We start from the raw sequence: 24,297 nt of genomic DNA on the forward strand, positions 1-24,297 counted from the left end.
ACGTTGTCTACAAACTGAATGATTTTATGGAGCGAGGCTTGTGAAAAGCCGCGCTCTGCTGTATAACTGTAAAAGCGTGCCGTGCCAAAAGGAAGAGAGCGCTCTCTGAGAGAAAGCACTTGCCGTATTGTTGTTGCTATCGCCGTGGTGGTAGTTTCGCGGCCACAGGGTGACTCCCGCACGTAGCGTTTACCCTGTGGAAGAGACAACATGCGCAAGGCACAGTGGGCCAATTCCAGTAGGAGTCAAATTTGAATTTCAAAATATGTTGAAATTTGCAAAGCATGTTACTAATCGAGAAGCTCTACGAGAGTGGAAGGGTTTCAGAAAACCAATATCCGACAGAGCTTTAAATGCAGCTAAAGATTTAAAACTTAAATTATATTTATAATATTAGATTTGTATCGTATTATTCTATTTATTTCAATGCACTACCTTACATTTGTATACCCATTTCGTTCATTTGAAAATTCCCTCCGATTTCTATCGATTAAAATCGCTTTCCACTTTTCCGATACACAAACCGGAAAATGTGAAAAACGGTTGTGTCTGAATAAGGAAAGGCAAGCTTCCCAAACCAAAGATTTAAAAAGATAAATAATTATAGTTATTGCCCTTAAATTTAATAGCATTATTAAATTCCTTTTTCGCACTCTGAAAACCCCTTACATCAAAATTGATTACATTAATTTATAAATAATTAATTCAATTAATTTATTTCAAAATGGAAAAATCACATTTTTAAAACAATGCGAAAAACATGAACTGGACCAAAATAATTTAAAATATATACCAGCAAACGTCAAACAAAGATCACGCTCGTCAGCAAAAGCGACTCGTGTTCGAGATCTGACAGATTTACGGATCCAAAACTAATCCCCCGAAAGTAAAGAAATATATTCGAAATTAAAATACAAAGACTTGGCCAAGTTTCAATTTGTATCACTTTATTCAACGTTTTACGTTAATATTTTGTTGTTTTTTAATAATATATTCTTTACTGTACTTTAGCTGTACTTTTATAGGTGTTGCTTTCTAGTTTTGGGGACTGCTCGCAATTTGAACATTTAAACAATTAAGTATATATAAATAATTTTAGACGTCACTCGCTAGACATAACATTACGGGTATAAACTTATTCTTACTATGTACGGGTGTATTGTTTATGTATAGTCGTATTTTATAATATAATTTATGTATATAAATATATGTACCATTACATATCATTGCATCAACACAGCACTTTAAACACTTAATTGCCAGTATAAATAATGAATGTTCTTGCTGTCGCAAATTATACCAAAATTTTCAACAGAAAACAAAAAACTACAATTTCTCGGCTCTTATTTAGAAATCATTGAAGTACTGCAAATCTCTTTGGTCTACTGCCTTGGCGGGCTTCCAATCCTTTTCGGGATAATCATCAAAATTTTTGGTATCCCCATCGTGATGTACATCGGGCAAAATTGGTGGCTATAAATGAAGAAAATTTGAAAAATTAGTGCTTTGATTGTACATATATTATATTTAAAGCCAATTATCGCATATTTATGAGTGTTTAAACTTAAGTAAAATTAAGAATACATAAAGACCGCCCAAAAACATGTTAAAGAAATTTGAAAATATTCATAAACTATCATTTATAAAGTTGACTTCTACCATAATTAGTTCTATTTGTTTCTATATTTAGATCCATGAAATAGATGTGATGTGATTTTGAAAATCACATCAAACATACGTGGCTGGCAAACGGATAAAAGTTGCGAAATGTGCGCAAAAATTCAACACGTTTGTAACAATCACTTGTGACGCATTTAACCCATTGTCTCCCGCTGGACGGAGGCGTTCATGTGGGCAATTAACACCTTCTCCTTCGGATGCGAAATGCCCCCTTTTGTTACATTTCACTCGCACTTGGACCAACTGGGCTGGGTAGAGGGAATCGCTAGATTTATGGGTCCAACACCCACCCAAAAGGCCGAAATAGACGCTGCGGTCATTAACTAAAGGCACAGCTAATTTGGAAAACTTATTTGTTTATTTGCCTTTAATTACGAGAACGTATGAAAATACATTGGCCGTCTGACAAAAGCTGAGCCAAAAAATCAGTGTGCCAAAAATCCACACAAAGTAATGACCCACACAATTACTGATGATTAAAAAGGAAAACTCGGAAAATAGAGTGGACCCTTGAAGCTTACCTTAAGTTTCTTGCTGTAGACGTCATTCCAATTCAAGTGCTTGAACCAGCGATGCCTCTTCACGTCATCGGCGCCATTCTGTGGAGTGAAATACAAAATATTGGACATAAATAACGTTTTGCATTTGGCTAGCTCGTGTTGCAAAAAAAAAAAAAAAAACGCGCGACAAATCTAATAAAATAAAAGCAAAGTTATGGCGACAAAAACGAAAATTCGGGGGAAGGTGAAAAATGATTTCGAAGAAAATGTATTAGGCTAACTGACAACGAGCATGTGCAGATCTATTTGTGATAGGCAACAATTAATTTTTGATATATGCGATGCAATTTTTAATGCCAGCAACAAAATCTGACCGCGACAAGTGTAAACAATTCTCTATAAATATGCTGCCTAATAAGCCGGAAAATGTTAACGAAAGCCTTGCCAAGTATTTTTATGAGACTATCTAAGGCAAGAGTAAAGGAGATCGAAGGGGTGAAAACAAATAAATAAACTTTGACAGTGCTAATTTTAATTTTCATTAAAAAAAAACCGAATGACTTGATGGATAGTACGGCAGCTGAACAAACTTTATGCTCCAAATTATTTGTTTATCTATTCCATTCCCATGTTAGATCTTTGAGACTTTTTTAAGCTTATAGATCTAAAAATTCTGAATCTATGATTCTCACCTTCATGTTGCCCAGTCGTTTGGTTCTATCATTCACCAGCAGCTTTTTGATCAAGTCTTTGGCAATGGGATCCATATGTCGCTCCCACTCAATTTTACCGCTCAATATTTTCTCGTAGATCCCAAAGGGCTGTTCATCGTAGAATGGTGGGTATCCCACGAGCATTTCGTAGATGAGAACTCCTATAAAAGAATTCCAACATTACAATTGCAATCCTTGTAAGTGATCGAATTGAGACTCACCCAATGCCCACCAATCTACGGCTTTATTATGACCCTTGGACTGAATTATCTCAGGTGCTATATACTCGGGCGTTCCACACAATGTCCAAGTGCGATCCCTCAGCTTTTTGGCAAATCCAAAATCGGTTATCTTCAAATGACCATCCCGATTGATCAGCAGATTCTCTGGCTTCAGATCGCGATAAACAATTTGCAGTGAGTGCAGGTATTCTAGGGCACTGACGATCTCAGCCGCATAGAAGTTGGCTAAAATCGAAATCAATTTTGTGATTTCTGATTTAAAAGATTTAATAGAATAGTTATGTACTTACAGGTTTGACTAGTGAATTTTCCCGCATTTCGCAGATATGTGAACAGCTCGCCGCCGCAGACATAGTCGAAGATCATATACAGATTTGAGTCATCCTTTGTGGACCATTCCCTGTATGGAAAAATATAATTTAATAAAGAAATGCGTAAACAATTTGAATAAATTAACAACTAAAATAAACTGCAAACAAAGAAAGAAGTATTGCAATTTTTGTTTCCCCTTTATTAAGTGATATTGACCTTTAATTGACCACAACAAAAAAATTTATATATATATGCAAGTAATGTTAATTAAATTTTACAATTTCGTACCCTTCAAAATAAACAATCAAAATTGGTTAACTTTTTACATATAATAGATTTGGTTTTTTTTCGCGTTCTTTTTTTCAAGAGTATGACAGCTTTATTATCGATATTTTTTTAAAATTATTTTAAAAATTAAATTGGAATATTTTCCATATTGCTTTACTTACAGGCTGATGACAAACGGATGTCGTATTTCGCGCAATATATTCCGCTCGTTCTTGACGTGCTCAATCTGTTTGAGACGAATGACTTCGGTCATGGCCAGAATCTTCATGGCACAGTACTTCTCCGAAATGCGATCGCGACATAAGCAAACTCGTCCAAAGGTGCCCGTGCCTGAAAGGGAAAAGGTGGTGGTAATGCAGGGTATCGTATAATCGAGTGCATCGAAGCCAAAACCGCAAACAGCGTTCTTAAATATCGGGGCATGCCCCATTTAAGTGTTTGCAAACGATATGGCAAAGGTCTCAGCTTAAACAAAACGTGAATGAGTGACAGACGAGGTGAAAATTATAGTACTCAGTTCCATTTTTATTTCATACTTATTCGAACTATTTCAAAAGTTGTTTTAAATCTCTACAGAACGGGTAAAAACGCATTAATCTTTCAAAATTTAATAGTTACAAATAAGATTTATTTGCAATTACTTTGTAACCTATTGTAAAATCCCAAATAAGAAGACTTTACTCGTTGAGTTTTTGTAAGAAACTGGTTTTATTTGGAAATATCTTCGGTTTAAATAGGTGACATGAGAATCGCATCTTAAAGTAAATGGCCTACGCAGAGGCCTACGTAAATAGTCCCCGCCTTATCGAGGTCCCACGCTCGGGCACATCTGCCTATCTTGAGCGGCGAGGACCTTATCTGTGGTCTCCCACTAAGGGACTATTTTAGGAGGCGGGGAACGATCTCAAGTGACTGACTCATGTAGTGTGCACTTAAATTACATGTTTTTGAGCAATGCACCCATGTCGCCTTAGATAACAAAATCCTAAATATAATTTATCGCTCTCGATTCATTTACATAAGATATGAACGGAGCCCAAAATTGTAAGTCTTTAAATATATTCGTGTTCATGTGTGAACATTCTGCCAAAGGGCCAGCAAAGCTGAGATGTACATTAGTATATTAGTTGCATTTATAACAGTAGTGGACTGTATTTATTTGATATATGTTCATTTATTTTGCAACTAAGATTTCAATGGGCCTAGTTTTTCTGGCTTTTAATTTTATTGGATTACAATTATGGTTTATATTATTTTTAATTCAACAATTTGTACTCAATTAACTTATGTTAAACATTTTGCTTTTTCTATGTAGAAGTACATTTTCTATTAGTGGACTGTATATTTTTATTTGTTATATTATTTTATTGTTTATTTACTATTGATATTTATAGTACTGGCAACGGACCTGCAAAGGTTATTGCTTGCATTCTTTGTTGCACAGCACATTTCCGTATGAAATATATTATTAATACTATCATTAGTATTAAAGCAATAATTAATCCAGCATGTCCGGAAATATGATGGAAATGTAAATCTTTCAATTTTTGATGGTTCTCTTTCATAAATTTAATTTCATTATTCAATCGTTCAAATTCCTCAGTATGATTTAATATTGATAGTTTCAGCGGATCCCAAATAACCTTCGGCACTCCACTAACTTCTCCTATATAAGGTGTTGATAATAATTCTTCACTTTCGGACTGAATGTTATGGTGGGCAACTAGAATTTTATCGTCGGTTCTTGCCGTACAATATGGCGCAATGCTTAAAACTCCTTGCTGAGGCAAATCAAACAATTCAATTTGAGAGCCAGTACATTGCAGACGGACTTTTGAATTCGCAGGAACCTTAAACAACCAACTACTTTTCTTTTCTAACTCTACCCAGTAACTTTTAGAGTCGACTACTGTTTTATAGATGCAGTTCGCCGCTTTATCTGGCTTTAGAGGCTGAATCTCACATGCATTATCATTCGCTGAATTCCAGGGCCAACTTCCTTTGCATATTCTCTTATTTAGTTGCCATTTCTGACATTGATTTAATGTGGCTTCCGTCATTATGTGATAGGAATCTATCTCAAAATTATAAATTAAATATTCGGACGTTGTATGCACCATTATTATCCGATCTTCATTTCGAATTGGCACCGGAATAAGCCTGAACAATTTGGATGGATGCCTGCTAAACAGAGGCACTTTTGCACTAATGATCAATTTATCGTCGATGAATAAACCCCTGGCTGTTAACAGTGTATACACCTCCTTAAGTTCCGTACCTGACCGTTTTCCTGGAATTACTAGGTTCTCTGAAAGACTCTGCTGAATTTTGGCAATTTCTTTTTTAAGCTGATTTGGCCTGAGAATATTTGTATTTAGCCTACCGTGATTAATATCAATCAACAGGCTTATAATGCCTGCTTGAATTTTTTCGCCTTCTTCAATCAATGAGTGTAGCTGTTTCGTAATCATAAAGAATTTTATTGATTCCTTATAAACATAATAATTTTCTTTAAGAACTTCTGTCATGTTCTCAATTCTTATTTGCATACTTCTAAAATTGGAGTTAACATCTTCTGTTGTTCTCTTTAATAGATTAGAAGTTGAATCAACCACAGATGTTTGTTTTTGAATTAGTTTATCAAGGTTGTTCTGGTTATCTAACAAATTCTTCATATTTTCTTCTAATTGCTCTCTATCATCTTCATCCATTATACCAAATAAAATATGATACAAGGAACCCATAAATTCGAAAGGAGCACGCTTGCTTCTAGATCTAGACTGCATCATAAACAATTTATTGTTTTCTTCAAGTTCCGATAACTGACTTTGCATATTATCTAAGACTAGACTACATTGCTCTTCAAAGCTATGAAGTCTTTCGCAAACTTTCCTCATACTTTGTATAAGCGCATTACCCTTTGTTAACATTTTAAAATATGGATCCATTTTATAATAGATAACCAAATTCCAAGAAGTACTCACAATCTCAACATCTCCTAGCGGGTCTAGATATATTGCTGAGGTTTTATTTATTTTGTCTATAGAATATCTTGGTGCTATATCTTTAGGTAATGCGCTAGAAACTTGACAACTTAACACAAACAACAACATTGCCATAATGATTCCGATCTTGGACATTCCCGATGTCGCTCTAGTTCGTCTTTTTGGCTCTTGGTCAGCCTCATTTTTGTCAACAGACTTTATTCCTTCCAAGGGACAAATTTTAGTAATGGGTCTAGTGATATATCCTTCCTGCATCTTTACTTTAGCCACTCGGACCTTATCATCATTCCCCTTATGCACCTTTTCCACCTTTCCTAAAGGCCATCTTGCAGGATGACAATTCTCATCCTTTAATAAAACTATTTGCCCTTCTTCTATATTAGGAATTTCCTTTTTCCATTTATTCCTTTGCTGGAGCGTATGCAAATATTCACTTTTCCACTTAACCCAGAAATCTTTCTTCATTTTTTGGATAAGTCTCCACCTATCCAAATTTCCGATTTTTTCATCTTCCATTGGTTCGACTATTTCTAAAGGTGGTCTTCCAATTAAAAAATGACCTGGTGTTAAAACTTCTTGTTGGTCCTTCTCACTAACTATAGTGTATAATGGCCTTGAATTTAAGCATGCTTCTATTTGACATAAAAGAGTTGACATTTCTTCATAAGTCAAAATAGTGTCGCCGATTATACGCTTTAAATGGTATTTCATTGACTTAACTCCAGCTTCCCAAATACCTCCGAAGTGAGGTCCTGCCGGGGGAATAAAATGCCAATCAATCCTGTCCTTTTCAAGCTGCGCTGCAATCGTTATATTTTCTTGTATTGCATTAAATAACTCTTGATCTAATTTTCTTGCAGCTCCTACAAAATTTGTTCCGTTGTCTGAATAGATATTGGAACATTTTCCCCGTCTAGCAATAAATCTTCTGAGTGCTGCTAAAAATGCGTCTGAAGTTAGATCGCTTACCATTTCTAAGTGTATGGCTTTGGTGGCCATGCAAACGAATACAGCAACGTATCCTTTAAATGTTTTTTGGCCACGATTTTTTGAACATTTAACATAATAAGGACCTGCGTAATCTATTCCAGTATTAAGAAACGGGAATGTCATCGTCACTCTATATTTTGGCAAGTTACCCATTATTTGCTGAGCTGTATTTTGTTTATACCTTGCACACGTTACACATTCTCTTAAATACTTTTTCAACGAATTTTTCAACCCGAAAATCCAATACTTTCTTTGGATATAGTTTCGCATTAGGTTTATCCCTCCATGCAATGTTTCCTTATGAGCATTTTTTATTAATAAGCTTGTTAGGTGGCATTTTTCTAAAATGATTGGATGTTTAACATTAAATTCTGCATTGGAATTTTGCAATCTTCCTCCAACTCTTAGAACCCCATCCTTGTCCAAAAATGGATTCAATGACAATATTTTATTATTTGTCTTGATTTCCTTTTTGATTTTAAGGCACTTTATCTCTTGCCTAAACTGGTATTCTTGTTGTTTCTTAATAACAACTGTTTCCGCTATTCTTATCTCCTTTACTGAAATAATTGATGAATAGGCTTTATTTCTTGTTTTCATCTGCACGAATCTATTTATGTATGCTATTATACGTATAAGTTTTTCTATACTGGAATACCTTTCTATTAATTCGTAAATAGGATCATCTATTTTGTCATTTAATACCGTATTTATTAAGACAGGTTCTTCTACAGACTGCTGCCGAGGCCAAAGTTCTTTTGGGTCTGCTAGCCATTTCGGACCTTTCCACCAAAAATCACAGTTGATCAACTGGTTAGAATCCACTCCCCTGGATGCTAAATCTGCTGGATTATCCTCTGACTTAACATGATTCCATTCAGTATTTTTTAATTTCCGAATGTCATCCGTTCTTCTTTTTATAAATTTGATCTTACTTTGACCACTGTTAATCCATGCTAAGGTAATCGTGGAATCACTCCAAGCATAGATCTCCATTATATTGTCAATTGATCCTTTTAGTCTTTGGATTAATTCACTAAGCAGGTGAGCTGCACACAGCTCGAGTTTGGGAATTGTCTTCCTATTTTTTATAGGGTTGACTCTACTTTTGCTAGCTATTATATTAACATGAGGTCCTACTTTAGCATAGACTACTGCAGCATATGCTTTTTCGGAGGCGTCCGCAAATCCGTGAATCTGAATGACTGAAGAACTGTTTGAATTAATCCACCTTGGGATTCGAATATTCTCTAACAATAATAAATTTTCTTTATATTTTTCCCAATAATTTTTATCTTCTATGGATAATTCCTGATCCCATTCACTTTTATTTATCCAAAGTTTTTGAATAAAAAGTTTTCCTGAAACCGTGACTGGTGCCAACCATCCTAACGGATCAAATATTTTTGCTAGCGTTGATAACACAACGCGCTTATTTATATTTTTTGATTCATCATTACAATTTACGCTGAACTTAAATAAATCCTTTTGAGGTTCCCATTTTAGTCCTAAAGTTTTAACACATTCATTTTCGATAATATTGAGAACCTTATTGTCCCCTGTGTCCTCCACAGTGGTTAATATTTTGGAATTGTTGGAAATCCATTTCCTTAAGTTGAATCCAACTTTCTGCAATTCATGGGGAATTAATGTTATTAATTTATTAGCTTCTTCTACCGAATCAGCTCCAGTCATTAGGTCATCCATATAGAAATCATTCCTAATTATTGCACTAATAACTTGGTTTTTACATTTATCTGCAATATCTACCAGAACCCTGGTAGCCAAATATGGTGCAGATGCAGTTCCGTAAGTGACTGTGGTTAATTTATATGTTTTAATTTTTTCTTTTGGAGAATTTCTCCATAAAATATATTGATATTTTTGATCATTATTATCTATTTTAATTTGTCGGTACATCTTTTCAATGTCTGCCGAAACAACAAATTCCCATTTTCTCCATTTAATAATAATGTCAAAAATATCTTTTTGAACTCGTGGCCCAACCCACATTATGTCGTTCAAACTTTTGTTATTCGTAGTTTTTGCTGAAGCATCAAAAACTACTCTCAATTTGGTCGTAAGGCTTGAATCTCTAATCACTGCCTGGTGCGGTAAAAAATATTTGCCTTCATCACTCACTTCAATCATGTGTCCTAAATCCACGTATTCATTCATGAATTTAGTGTAGTCAACCTTAAGTTTTTCATTTCTTTTTAGTTTTTTCTCCAGATTCATGTAACGAGCTATCGCTTGTTTCTTTGAATCTCCTAAGGTGACATCCTCCTTGAATGGAATTGACACAATGTATCGCCCATCTGAATCTTTTTTTGTCGTTTTGATAAATTTATTTTCACAGATTTCAGACTCGATATCATCTTTTTCTTCTTCTTCCACTTCCCAGTAGCGATCTAACTCTTTTATTTCTATTGTTGTGGCTACAATGGTTTCTTTTCCTTTGGATTTTTTACATCCAGAAACTATCCACCCGAAATCAGTTTTTTGCCCAAGGAGACCGTCTATTTTTATAACTCCATTTTGCAGAATGTGAGTATATACGTCTGCTCCAATGATTAAATCAATGCGACCCGGTTTATTAAAATCGGGGTCGGCTAATTTAAAGTTCTTCCATTTTTTCTGATCAACATTAATCGTGTTGACTGGAAGTGCCTTCATAAGTTTTGGGAGAATAATTGCTTCAATTTCTAAATTTTTCGGAGAATTTCTTATCGAAATAACCGCTTTGTGCTTGGAGATGCACGTTCCTGTGGAAGATACTCCACTTATTTCAGTATGAGACCGAAATTTTTTCAATTTTAGAATCTGTGCAGACTCTTCTGAAATAATTGTGCTTTGAGAGCCACTATCAATCAATGCTCTTAATTGTTCAAAGCCTCCATACCTCGACTTTACTTGAATCAAGGCCGTGGCCAACAAGGCTTGACCTGTTGTTCTACACGTATTCACTTTTTCTGGATTATGACCTGCAAAGTGAAGTAACGTGTGGTGAGGTTTACGACAAGTCGAACAAAGCTGCTCGCTTATACATTTTTTACCAAACGGATGCCTCAGACATCTTAGGCAAATCCCATTTTTTCTTACCCAGTCAGACCGTTCTGCTGGATTCATTATTTTAAATTTATGGCATTGAATTAAATAATGCCCTGGTAGTTTGCAATATGCACAATTGTCACTATAATTTTTATTCTTGTTATTATTAATCATTTTCTTTACAGGTTTTACTTCCTGTGAGAATGATGATATAGAATTGAGCCTTTGCTCTAAAAAGTCCATGACATCAGAAAGTGCCTGTATTTCTTTTGTCTTTTTAACATGGCTTTCATATAAATTGAGTGATTCTTTATTGAATTTCCGAAGAATTATGTGAGCGAAAATTGCATCCACATCTTCTGGTAATTGTGCCTTTAATTTTATAATATAAATTGACTCGTTAATCGTGTCAATAAATGTCTTTATTTGCTTATTGGATTCTAAATTTAAATTTGGCATATCCATAAGCCTATTCATATGATCTGAGAATATGTTTCTTTTATTCTCATATCGCTTGGTCAAAAACTCCCAAGTGGCTTCATAATTTTCTCCAGAGCCGAGCAGTAAATGAGTAACCACATTTCTGGCTTCTCCTTTTAATGCTGACTTTAGATAATTAAATTTGAGAGAAGGACTGAGATCCTCTCTCACATGTATGAGCTCTGTAAAGAGTTCATTAAAAAGATCCCATTCTTTGGAATCACCAAAGAAAGTGGGAATCTGTATTTTAGGCAGGGTTGGTAACTCCTCCGCCTTAACAACCGTCGACATTTCAGCTTTATTTATTGTGCCACTGAGTCGACTATTAATGGCTGTAAGAATATTTTGTTTGTCAAATTCAAGTTCGCTAATTTCTTCTTCGAATAGCGAACTCTCAAAATGACTATTCACCTGTTCAATCAGGTTATCTATTTTATGCCATAAAAATTCAATTTTATTTTTCCTTATTTTAAGGAAATCTGGACTACTGTCTATTAGTTTAGACGTATCTTCTAGATATACTCGAAATTGGCCAACATTATTACGAAATGCCTGCTCTACTTTTAAAGCGTTGTTTTGTGCTATACCCTCTTTTTCAGGGTGACCACGCATTTCAAGGTTTAATGTAGGGGGAGGGTTTGATTTAGGGACAGTGTTTGATTTAGGGAAAGTGTTTTCTACCGACTCGCCCTTAATTTTTTCATTTTTATTTTTAATTTTTTCTAACACCATCATTATTAAATCATACTGCTTCGCGTTAAAGTATTCATGATCGACAACGCCGATCTTTAACAAATTGCTATGATTAGCAATGAAACATTTTTGAAGCTCATTTAATTTTAGAATTTCTACATCTGTTAATGTTGGTTTTACTTCCAACTTTCTAATTTCCAAAATAATTTCGGACTGCTTCTTAAGGAATTGAATAGTCTTTTCTGACATCATTTTGAAAATTTTTTGTAATTTCTTAATATATATAGTACGTGTATATGTATTTTATATGTATTTATATATATATGTGTGTTTGGATAAACAGAAAATTCTTGTTTTGACTTAGCTGATGTCGTTGTTGTTGCTGCTGCTGTTGCTGCTGTTGTTGCTGCTGTTGCTACTGCTGTTGCTGCTTCTGCTGCTGCTGTTGTTGCTGCTTCTGCTGCTGGTAGAGGCTCCTTTGAATTTGACTTCCTTCTCTTCTTTAAGGCTCCGTCGATGTTTAAAGATGATTTTTTTTTTTTTGGCACGTTTTATTATTTTTGTAGTCCAGTCAGATTTTTTGTTTTTTTAGCCATTTATTTCGGCATTTATGCTCTTTTGGCATATACACTGCACTCTATTTATGAGCTGATTTAATGCTATTAGAGCATTTATAAGGCACTGTTTTCAGGCACTTTTTATTTAATTTATGCTCTTATGGCATATACACTGCACTCTATTTATGAGCTGATTTAATGCTATTAGAGCATTTATAAGGCACTTTTGTTATGCACTTTTTAATTTCACAATTGCTGATGTATGGCCTCAAGCACGCCTTACCACAATTTATAATGGTACACAAAGCAACCTTTAGCTATAGACTATAAGGTGCTTGTTTTAAAACATAAAAGATTCTTTTGTATCTTTTGCTTTTTATATTTATACTCTGTTCCTTACCTTTGGTAGGGGGAAACAAGAGTTACTTATTTTTGCTACCTTTAGCTGTAAGATGCTTAAAGGAGCTGGCCTTTCTCTGAGTTCCTTACCTTTGGTAGGGGGAAACTGCAGAGTCGATTAAAGGCTCGATTGACCAAATGTAAAATCCCAAATAAGAAGACTTTACTCGTTGAGTTTTTGTAAGAAACTGGTTTTATTTGGAAATATCTTCGGTTTAAATAGGTGACATGAGAATCGCATCTTAAAGTAAATGGCCTACGCAGAGGCCTACGTAAATAGTCCCCGCCTTATCGAGGTCCCACGCTCGGGCACATCTGCCTATCTTGAGCGGCGAGGACCTTATCTGTGGTCTCCCACTAAGGGACTATTTTAGGAGGCGGGGAACGATCTCAAGTGACTGACTCATGTAGTGTGCACTTAAATTACATGTTTTTGAGCAATGCACCCATGTCGCCTTAGATAACAAAATCCTAAATATAATTTATCGCTCTCGATTCATTTACATAAGATATGAACGGAGCCCAAAATTGTAAGTCTTTAAATATATTCGTGTTCATGTGTGAACACCTATAATTTTTACCACAAAATTAACTTATGTAAGTTTTAAATACGCAATTCTTCCAGTTCCCTATATTATATTCCCATTTAATGAGCGCTATCTTTAGAACCACTTTTCGAACCTCAATTGTTTGCATAATTACTGTTTTCACTGTCGAGCACGTTTTGAGGCTACGAAAGCCAGCTCGCTTCTACCACTACCATTACTACTTATACTACCAGGTAATATGACCAACATGGGTGTTGGCTTACACGCCCGGCCGAGATTTTCTCAACCTTGAGTTTTTAATTGGGCTAACGCCCGACTCGCTGGGCACTCGGTGGGCCAACGAGTGACTAACTTGCAGGAAAGGAAACACGGAGCGTGTGAGCCTCTCGCATTTCACGTAAACACTTTGGCCAGATACACTTGTGGCCAAGAGCGACGGCTGAAAATTTCTTTCTTTTCATTTTCTCTGTTTTGTTTTCCATGGCATGCCGAAGCAACAAAACGGCTACAAATTGATTTGTCTTATAAATCAAAAGCCGAAACGCAATCAAATCATTTCGAATCCGAAGCGGCCGGGGGAGTAGTGGGAAAAGTTTCGCTTTCTGCAGCTGCTTTTAGTTTTTCAGCACGTTTTCCCTGTGTGTACGCGATGTTCGGTGTTCCCGTTCATGCCAACAATAATTAGCCGTGATTTTCAATGTAATAAAACAGAAGTGAGCAGATTATTGAACTCGGCCACAGTTATATGCCACGTGCGTTCCTCCACGAAAAATCAAACAACACAGGCCGAGCAACTTGCCAGAATAGTTGGCTCCTAACAGCTGCGGTCAGGCAAACAAAACAGGAAAGAAGTCCAAACAACTAAGAAAGTTTGCAATGCAAGAAAATTAAATAATTATGTAGTTAAAAAGGAATGACTAAGATAATTGCTACTGAAGAAGTGGATTTTCTGAGTATTATTCTACCATATAATTTATATAATTACAAAAAAAGAAATATATAGATTGTTATAGATTCAGAAATTATAGATCATATTTTATCATATTGGTACTACTATTTTGCCTACAGCTGTGCGAGGGCGTGGGTGGTTGGGCTAAGTTCTACCCATATGGAAACACCTTGACGAGGCAGGCAAGCATTACGCGTGCAAATCAAAATATGATTCCCGACTTTGTAATTAATGAATTGCTCTCTTCGATTACGTAGTTCAAATGACTCAGCAAGTCAGTGGTATTATATAAGGTTTGCGGTAAGCGGGGAAAGTGAGGGTGAAATGTCTAAGAGCCTTAGTGATAAATCCCAGAGACAAGACGCATTAATGAGTTCATAACACTTCTAGCGAAATGAGTTTGAAATTCATGCCTTAAAAGCAAATCTCCAAATTTCCAGAAATTCCACAGAAACATTCTATAATAGCCAAACAAATTGGCCGTGGAATGTTTAAAACATTTTTATAGGCACATTGTTCAAGTGCAAACCAACTCGAGCATGAGGAATCCCCAAAATCGAACTTTAAAACCTACCACTACTAAAAGTTGCAAACACTAATTAAACCATCACAAATAAACAGCACATAAAACATGCATACGCGGCAAATATTTATAAGATAAATGCTTAGCAATTGCCTTGGCATTCAAAATTAATAACTTGGCTAAGCGGAAAATAAATATTTAATTCATGCCAAACGAAATAAATCAATCAGATACATATATCTACATCCAATGATGGATTATTTCACGATTTGAATTCAAATGTGTAGTGTAAATAGCAGACACCGGCACTTTGCATGGTATTGTGATTACGAAGCGTGAAGAAAATCGCAGGAAATAATGAAAAATATTTGAGGAAAAGGTATGGGCAATCGGAAAGTTCTGGCTGGCAACAAGTTGCATGCCTTGCATGGGGGCACATGGCTAGTGTGGAATAATTCCGGCGGCTTTGCTTCGGATAAAATAGTTTTTTAAATATTTACACGCTCTTATAGTGGAAAACTTTGTCGAACCATATTCATAATTTCTGATAGGGAATGTAGAAGGGTGCTGGTAAAATAAACAACTGAAAGGCTTTGTTTAAAATCAGAAATCTCTAGTGCAGTTCGTACAGTACTTGAAAATTTACATTTAACTAACTGTCATATAGAAAAAGGGATGATTATCCTTATACCAAGTATCATTGAAACTTAGTTTTTTCCACTGAAAAGTATGAATATGTCAGAAAAATGAGCTGCCTTTTACTTACAGTGGATCTTAAATCCATCCTAATGCTGAATTAACACCGCATAAGCCGCTGGTTAATGTCAGTACAATGACTGTGTGAATGCTCAATCTTAAATACTCTTCAAGGTGGCTTTCCAAAAAGAAGCTACATCTTCGCACTTGAGAAACATTTAAAAAGATCTCTTAGCACCTCATACATATGTGTACGATCCACTTCAGCTCAACTCACACTCCACTAGTGCAAAGGAAAGTGCTTTTACCAATGTTTTAACTACCACTTCCACTACCTCAGCCGCCAACTGCCCGCCGGCTGATCCTAAATGTCTGGCCAAAGTGAAATTGTGACAGCTGTGGAGCAGACAAGCTCGAGACTAAATAGTGCACTGAAAAATATCAGCAGGACTTCTTTCTTGCTTATGAAAATAAAAACAGAAATAAATACATGCGCCTAGTCTATAAAGTAATAATAAGATAAAAGATAATGATCCAGATAGAGATACATAATACCCAAATTTAGAACGATAGAATGCCTAAGTTTCGCTCAGTGCCAGCTCAGTCTTCAGACGCAGCCGCAGACGACCGACCAAGTCGATAGGCGGCCACAATTAAAGTCTGGCCGAGATGTGGCCAAACCTGTTGGCGTTCGAGAGGCAGACGGAGCACACGAGTTGCAGAGATGCAACTGCAAAAAGTGCGTGGAAAAAGGCGATACATATTTTACATAATACACGAAACTTTCTATTTGACGAAACGATGCCATAAACTGTCCAGTGAAATTGCCATACCATGGATGCAGTTCGTCCGTCCGCCTGACAGTGCACATCTGATGGATGAATGGATGGATGGATGGAATGGATGCCTTTCGTTTGCGCTGGCAAATAAAAATCATTGCGTATCTGTTTCTGTATTTAATGAATTGTGTACGCCAAAAGTCAAAATACTGTAAAAAGTTTCGCGAAACGCAGAGCATGTAAATGCGAATATAAACTTGGCACCATTTGCAGTTCTCGCCAGCTGCCGCACCAAGTTAAATAAAGTTAATTGCGTTTTATGCAGTTCGTCGAGGCAAAGTTTGTTTAAAGATTCATAAATAAAGACTCGCAGCTTCAGAGGCCAGGTTAAAAATAATACTGGCACGATCGTAAGTTTCAACATTTCCAAATAGGTATTAAAATCGGATTTTTAAGCTGTTGTAAATAATAATAAACAACGAAAATTTAGGTCGCGTGATAATTGCTGACTGACTGTTCTAATTAAGTTCTCCGCTGAAAGTCATTGTTGATATTGCAATTCGTACTTTTAAGATACGATCTTTCCGGCTATTATTTATCTGTTTTCATACCTTATTGAGGTAGGAAACAAATGGGTTACAAAACTACTCATTTCTACTCTTTGCTAATTGTAATAATAAAGGGGTGTCAAAGCTAGCACTTCAGTTGCAAATTTCCAGTTTAATTAAATATTGACGCAAATTAAAATAAAAATGGAAGAAAGCAAAAATATTTGCAAATCATATCTGCCCATGGTCATATATAAAAATACATTTGCACTGGACAGAGAGTAAAATAAATTGATAAATTAAAATAAAATCTTAATTCTCAGAATCAATTGCAGATTTTATCAAAGCAGAAAAATATTTAGAATTGTGATTTTCTAGGAAATCATTTATAAAATACGATATTAATGGACAGAACTATAATATATACATAGTTCTTTTAATTTGCGTTCAAACAAACAAAAAAGCTTTAAATTTGAGTAGTATGTATATGTAAATATAAATACCATGAACTTTCAACTATATATCAACTTTCTAGAAGGGTTTCTTTACAATTCTTCCTGGTTTATAGCCTTGCACGAATGGGGAAAGATCTGTACTGCGGAAATTACCTATCCGCCCACAGAACACCTCTCACCTTGCCCCATCACCCTTTCATTTGCGACATCGATTTATGACACTTTCGAAGCAGATGTTTACCATTTACCACATGGCATATAGAAATTAGCCCACCTGCCTCTGCCTGTCGATGATGTTTTCACATTTGTCAAGTTTTTACACTGCAGCTTTACAAGACCGCCAAGTGGTGGGGGCGTGATCGAACATAAATCTGATGTTGAAATATAGAAAATCATTCCGCCCATTCCGTCTATTTCAGTTCAATTTGCTTATATTGGCCAGATGCAATATGCATTTTTAGGTCACCTTTTTAAATAAGACACAAAAGAGGCGAAAAGTGTGCTTTTAACGCAGTTTTATATGCATATGCTAGTTTAATGTCTAAAAGACTTGGATCCGAACTGGGTCCCCGAAAACTCAAAAATCGCCCAGACCACAGCCCCCCTCCCCTCCAAAAAAAAGGGGGGTCGAGTGATGGGGGGCCTTTGGTTTTCGGCACATTGCCAAATAATATTTTTCTATAATATTTGCTTATACGCTGACTCGATTTTGTTGAAATGAAATTCACATTTTCCTCGGGAGCTTCGCAAAGTTTACAGAGATCCGGCGAGACGAATCCAAATTTTCCATGCGATCGTAAATTTCCCGTTGACTGATTTTGTCTTTTCATGCGGCGAGCACAGTCGAAATTATTATTACTTATACAGAAAATACAGATATATTTTGTTAGGCACTTAGCACACAACAAAAAAGCGATCAGGAATACCTATGCCATTTTCCATTTGAACTATGAGTTATACTTTGCAGACGCAATGTCGACACACAACTTGTTGTTCTACATGGACCAACAACACTGGGACATGTGTTCGCTATCCGACAAAAAAAAAATTTGATTGGCCTTTATTATTTAAAAATCAATTAATGCTAAAAGCACAAAAGACAGTCCCGAAAGGAATCCCTGCCACACACGCCGTCAGACACTCGGCGATTTCAATTTGATTTCAATTCGATTTCAATTTGATTTCAATTGGCAAACGGCATCGGACTCTTTTGTTTTGGCCAATTTTATGTCCCATCTGAATTGTGTTTCCCAGAATCGTGCGTAAATATTTATCTTTGCCAAATCCATCAATCAATGGGCAGACTAAAAGGATTGCCAGCTCAAAAATATACCTCATCACGATCCGTTAAAAAGTCCGCAGAGTACAGACACCCCCACTGGGAATATTTGTCAAGTTGATATATTGGCTGCGGAGACCTGAGGGAAACATAAGGTCAGCACCTCAATTGTCAGAGATTTCCGCATTTGTTCTACTTAGTCAAAAAAGTGGGCCACCGAACAAAATTTATAACTTTTTCGTCGCTAACTGATGGGGTTATTGATCCTTTCCGAATATATAGCGCACTTTCCAACAATTTATACAATGTTCGAGCACTAGGCAAATTTGAGAATTTTTAATGACCCAATTGATTGCCCGAGAACACATTTCACATTTCCAAAGTAATGACTATCAGACCGTTTTGCGCTTTTAATTCAGCAATTTCGAATTTTTTTGGGTGTGCCAATTTTCGGGATTTTGGTTAAGGATCCGCAAACGATCTTGGTTATTAAAGGAGGGATGTGTGCATCATTAAAAATAATTTAATGACACATCAAAGTTTTAAGTTTAGTTCATACTTTGATTACTTGATGCATTTTCATTACAATCCCTCAAAAGATCCTGGTTTGGCTTCTTAAAGAAATGCGAACTTTCTTCCCGGATACTTTAGCAATGATAAGACATGTACTTTCACTCAAATAAATGCATTGCTGCTGAGACAGGCAAGACTTCAACTTCAATCCAGTTTCCCGAGACGAGCATTTCCTTTTCGATTTACAGCCAAAGTCCATTCCATTGCGGTGTTAATTGCACCTGGACTGTTGATTTGACAGGTTTAAGGCCAAAGCTAATGGCATTTTCTGATTGTTGATCCATCGTATCACATGCAGCCAGAACGTGAACAAATAAAAACATGTTTTGTTTGTTTCCCGAGAGGAAAACAAAAGTTATACTGTTTTGTTTTCGAAAATTTGAAAACATTTCTTGGGAAATCTTCACTCAGAAAAAACCCCCTTTTTTAAAGGAGACCTGAGGTCGCTGGTTTCATCAATGGGATTTGCGAAACAACTATCAATATTTATAGTAAATCTTGAGGGGCACATGTTTAGAGTTGGCAATGTTTTTGTTTCGTTTCAGTGCGGTTTTTGTTCATATTTTCTTGCCATATTGTTTTCAGCATACACTGGCTTTTCCTCAATTATGGCGATATGTTCACTTCTATCCATCGCCTCTTATTGTTATTATCGGCAGGGGAATGGGATAAACTAGACCGGCTGATTATCCGCATGCCCTAATAGAAGCGTGACTCACTGCCATTTATAATCCGGCAACCCAACCCATTCCCATTTCATCTGGGATACCATGCACACGCATGGCATGATATCCGGTCTGGTTTATTTACTTCTTACGGATTTCTCTCGAAAATCGCACTCAATACCTTCTGGGCTCTGGCAATTGTTTGAAATCCATGCCATATTACTCATACGGCGTGTGGTACACTCTAAATACGGTGGAAAGCAGATACGGAAGGGAACTCAGCGGAATTACTCATATCGCGGAAGTGCTGTTGATTGATTAACTTTAAACAATGATCGAACATAGTCGAAATGGTCAGTATATCTTATCCCTTGACATAGGGCAAGATTTATAAGGTATACACGATAATGATTGACATTTATTATACAAAGCCTTTTTGCATTAACTGACTGGCCATTAATTTTATAAAAATACCTATAGAAAACTTTGTAATAACTTGTAATTGATAAAAGCATTTGATTTGAGATGGTATCGAGAGTGCGAAAACTTAGTATCCATTAAATTTAATTACTTAGAAACAATGAAAAAGTGATTGCTAAATGAAATTACAATATTCCCAGAAGCGATTTTAAGTAGGCAGCTAAAAGCCATTAGCTCCCACAATGGATTCTTAAAACATATAGCTTTCATTAATTTGTTAAAGTACAAAAGACGGCGAAACGTAAAACAATTTAAAAGGTAATTGTAGTCCAAAGAAAAGCCATTAGTTACTCCCACAATATTTAGTTGATTGTTTGAGTTGGCCTTAGCATTTTGGAACGAAACATTTAAATGATTTTGATAGTAAGGGAAAACCAAATTGATCACACGTGTAGCAGAGGAAATGTTGTGGTAATATATCAGGAAAATGCCCTGAACTCACCTCAAACTGAAGTAAATATTTATGCCACAAGACTTAATGAGTGTTTGAATAGTATACTAAATTTAGTCGGCTACTAAAAGAGGACTGCTTTGCTCATACGGAAGACGTCAAAATGGGAAAACAAATCAAAATATTATGGGCATTAATTGGCCGAGCGTCTATGCGAGTACGTAAGACCCATTGATGATCCTAAGCAGAGTCCAAGAATATATAATCGTACGTAAACGAACTCACTTTAAATATTGTCTAAATTAAATTTTACGCAAGCCAGATCGCCGCGGAGCAATGAAAACAATTCCCTGGCCCGCTGTGGTGCGAAAAGCTCATAATAATCATAATACTCGTACGAGCTCCTAGTCTTCCTCACTGCCTCATTCAATTTGCGTAATCAATAAGAATTTATTTATGCATAAAGCCAATAAAAAGCAATAGAAAACTGAAGCTGACGCTGAGCCACAAGAAGCTCAGTCATACCGACGTGCTCGAAAAATGAGGTAATAAATATTTGAAATTAAATCGTTGAGCGAAATCAAAGAATACCAAACAAAAGGCATAGAAAAAGTAAAACAATGGTATTTGAATACATTTTTTTTCCTTCTGCAGATGAAACAATCGGGGATGGAAACGAATTGATTGAACAGGTGAGAAAACTCTTTTAATTAAATGGTATAATCAAAGTAAAGAAATTTCATTTTTGACAGGAATAAAAGAGATTCCCACGAATTTAGCCACAAATGTTTGGCTAACTGCAAACGAAGCAGTCCAGACAGCAAGTGGATAATTGCTTTGAGGAATCTTGGAAATGTTTCGTAAAACAATGATTTTATTTTAAGAGAGGAGTTAATACACATTTTTAAGTCCAAACATTTTATAATAGTCCAAACGATTTTACTACAATTAGAAAGGTATTAAAGCAAAACCAAAAACTGCGCTATTTGGGTTAAAACAACATCCATAAATCAGCCTTTGACCTGATCAAACCATGACTTTCAATCTGACCTAGAAGCGAAAGAGTATTGTTGGCATCAGTCTAAACAGTTTGCCTGGGAAAATCAACAAACACGCCAAACTATTGATCGAAACCGAGCCGAGTACACTATCATCCGCAACCGCGCGACAAGTTGAAGGTTGAAAGGCGCGGGACCTTAACATCAATCATACGACCCGTGGGGCTAATGTAAACAGCATCCGACTTACCCACTGTTTTGATTATCTGGTAGTCGTCCAAGTGGTATTTGCGCACTCCCTTCGCGGTCTGGACGCTGCTGCTCTCCTCCGACTCGTCGTCGTCCTCCTCGTCATCGGTTTCATTGCCATCGTCCTCCTCGATGCTCTCGCTGGAATCGTGAGTGGCGTCATCCGCATCCCGGCCGTTGCCCTCCCCCTCGTTCTCGTCGTCCTCCTCATCCTCCTCGTCGACGTCATTGTCATGGTCAGCGGAACTGGTGGTGGTGGTGGTGGCGGTGCTGCTGCTCCGGCTGTTGGTCGCCGGATCGGGTCGCTGCTGCTCCTGCTCCGGATCCTCCTCGCTGTAATCGGACTCCAGTGGATCGGATGACTCGCTTGAGGCTACATTGCTGCTACTTCGGCCGTTCGAGCGGCCCAATTTGAATGTGAATGTTGTCTCTGTGTTGCTGCTGTCATTTGCTGTTGTGCTGTTGTTTGATGGAATTTTGTACGCCGACGTCATCGTGTTGCCGCTTCCGTTTCCGGTTGTCAATTTTGATGTGGATCCTGCCGTGCCGGATGACAAAGGCGTGCAGAAGCGGGCACAAGTCGCCGTGGACATCGCTGTCGCAATCCTCGCCTGCGGTTTTCCGATTGTCCTTGCCGGAGTTCCTGTCGTCCCGTTGTCTCCTGTCGCTTTTCCTGCAATCGAATGGATTGGAAATGAATTGTCGAGTTATATTTGGATAACAAAGCAAATAGCCAGTGTGATTGATTGAAGGCAGTTCGGGAAAGGGGTTACACTTGCCGTAATTACAAAGCTGTAACGTTTCTCTGTTGGTTTAACAGTTCACATAACGATTTAAGTACAATGTATTACGGTGTCAAAATATAATTAACTACCCAAGTAAATCATTTCAAGACTAAATAACCGTATAACTGAAAAGTCGTATTATAATTTCTAAGTTCTATTTATGTTGAGTACGCCTCTTAAACTTCAATTTAAAATTTAAGTATTGATCTTAATCGTATCAAGAGTATTTACATGGCATACTAAAACAGATAAATAAGACATTTTGATATTCCTGAACAGCAAATCAATACATTTATACTGTATATTTTATTTATATTACGGTAGTACACTATAGATATCTTTGCCTTTGACCTCAAAACATTTGAGGAAACAATTACGCTATAACCTGCATTCTTTCCATTTATTTCCCGTTCTTTAAGTTCTGTTCACATATCCATTAAAAGCCCAATACGCTCGACTAAATGCCGCCTCCATTGTTCTTTCAAATTGCCTTGGGGTGTATTTATACGCCAAATCCCACCATCCAAACCAGCCAAGTCCAGCCCAGTCAGCTCCCATTGCCAGACCATGGTCGTTTAATTAACCAGCCGAGGATAGTGATGATGGCTTTGTATTTTGGGCCCGGTCCAATCATTGTAGTGTTCGTAAATTGAAAGTGAAATGGAATGGCCGTCGGTCAGATGTGTGTGTGGTACTATATGTTCATACATGTGTACTACTATGCTTCGAGCAACAAGTGTTTTATCAACAGAGCGACAGGCGTCCGAACAAAAGGAATTATAAACTGTCAGCCTAGGAAAATTGAGTTCGCGTGCCAAAGGGTTTCCACCGCCGGCACAATGGAGGCTGCAGTCCCGTTAATATCACATACTAATATTATTAATAACAATGGCTGCAGTCTTGATTCAATTTGATGGCTGCCCGGCTGCGCCAACAAAAGGCAATCCCCCGCCCGAGTCCCCAGACACAAAGGCAATTTCTTGAGGTTCGCCTTAATGCCCCGATGCATTTAACTCAAGAAATAATAAAGTCGATAAAACGGTATTGAGGTCGGTCCACCCGAAATGCAAAATCGAGATGGACGCATCCGACTATAAAATCAATATCCATCTACATGGCGCTTCTATCCGCATATTCTTGGCTGGCCTGAGTGGCTTTTATTGTTTAAGCGCTGGCCGGGGCAATCTAGGCCAGTTGGTCCATAGAAGAGCATTCGATTGACTCGACGAGGATGCATAATAGCGCCAACCAAAATGTGCACTGGAGGGCAGGAATTGATGCGCATCATTAACTACAGCTTTGGCTGTTCGAAGGCCAAGAAGATGACAATAGATTAGTCAGGCGTGGCATTTGACTACCGAGCATCAAAAGGGTTTATTGCCAATTTCGGTGAAAGGGAATATATTTGCAGAAATGTAGAAACATCAAGCTCAAGTGCAAATAAGTACTATACACAATGGATGAGAAAG

The 24,297-nt window shown here is 36.8% G+C and overlaps 1 protein-coding gene across 2 annotated transcripts in view, besides 1 other annotated feature; it reads right to left on the reverse strand.

The window, feature by feature from the left end:
* Positions 1-941: 941 nt before the first annotated feature.
* Positions 942-24,297, reverse strand: part of Pka-C3 (Protein kinase, cAMP-dependent, catalytic subunit 3) — a 28,993-nt gene continuing 5,637 nt past the window's right edge. The window contains exons 2-8 of one of the 2 annotated variants that reach the window (NM_079373.4): positions 22,045-22,716; positions 3,897-4,065; positions 3,426-3,535; positions 3,115-3,360; positions 2,873-3,054; positions 2,202-2,279; positions 942-1,473 (exon numbers count right to left, since the gene is read on the reverse strand). In NM_079373.4, coding sequence (NP_524097.2) covers positions 1,348-1,473; positions 2,202-2,279; positions 2,873-3,054; positions 3,115-3,360; positions 3,426-3,535; positions 3,897-4,065; positions 22,045-22,636 — 1,503 coding nt within the window. In that variant the 5' untranslated portion in view covers positions 22,637-22,716 and the 3' untranslated portion in view covers positions 942-1,347. The remainder of the gene's footprint in view (positions 1,474-2,201; positions 2,280-2,872; positions 3,055-3,114; positions 3,361-3,425; positions 3,536-3,896; positions 4,066-22,044; positions 22,717-24,297) is intronic. The other variant, NM_168638.3, reaches the window with a different exon arrangement.
* Positions 4,389-13,477: a mobile genetic element.

Source organism: Drosophila melanogaster, chromosome 3L (genome assembly GCF_000001215.4).
Source record: "Drosophila melanogaster chromosome 3L".
NCBI classification, from domain to species: domain Eukaryota; kingdom Metazoa; phylum Arthropoda; class Insecta; order Diptera; family Drosophilidae; genus Drosophila; species Drosophila melanogaster.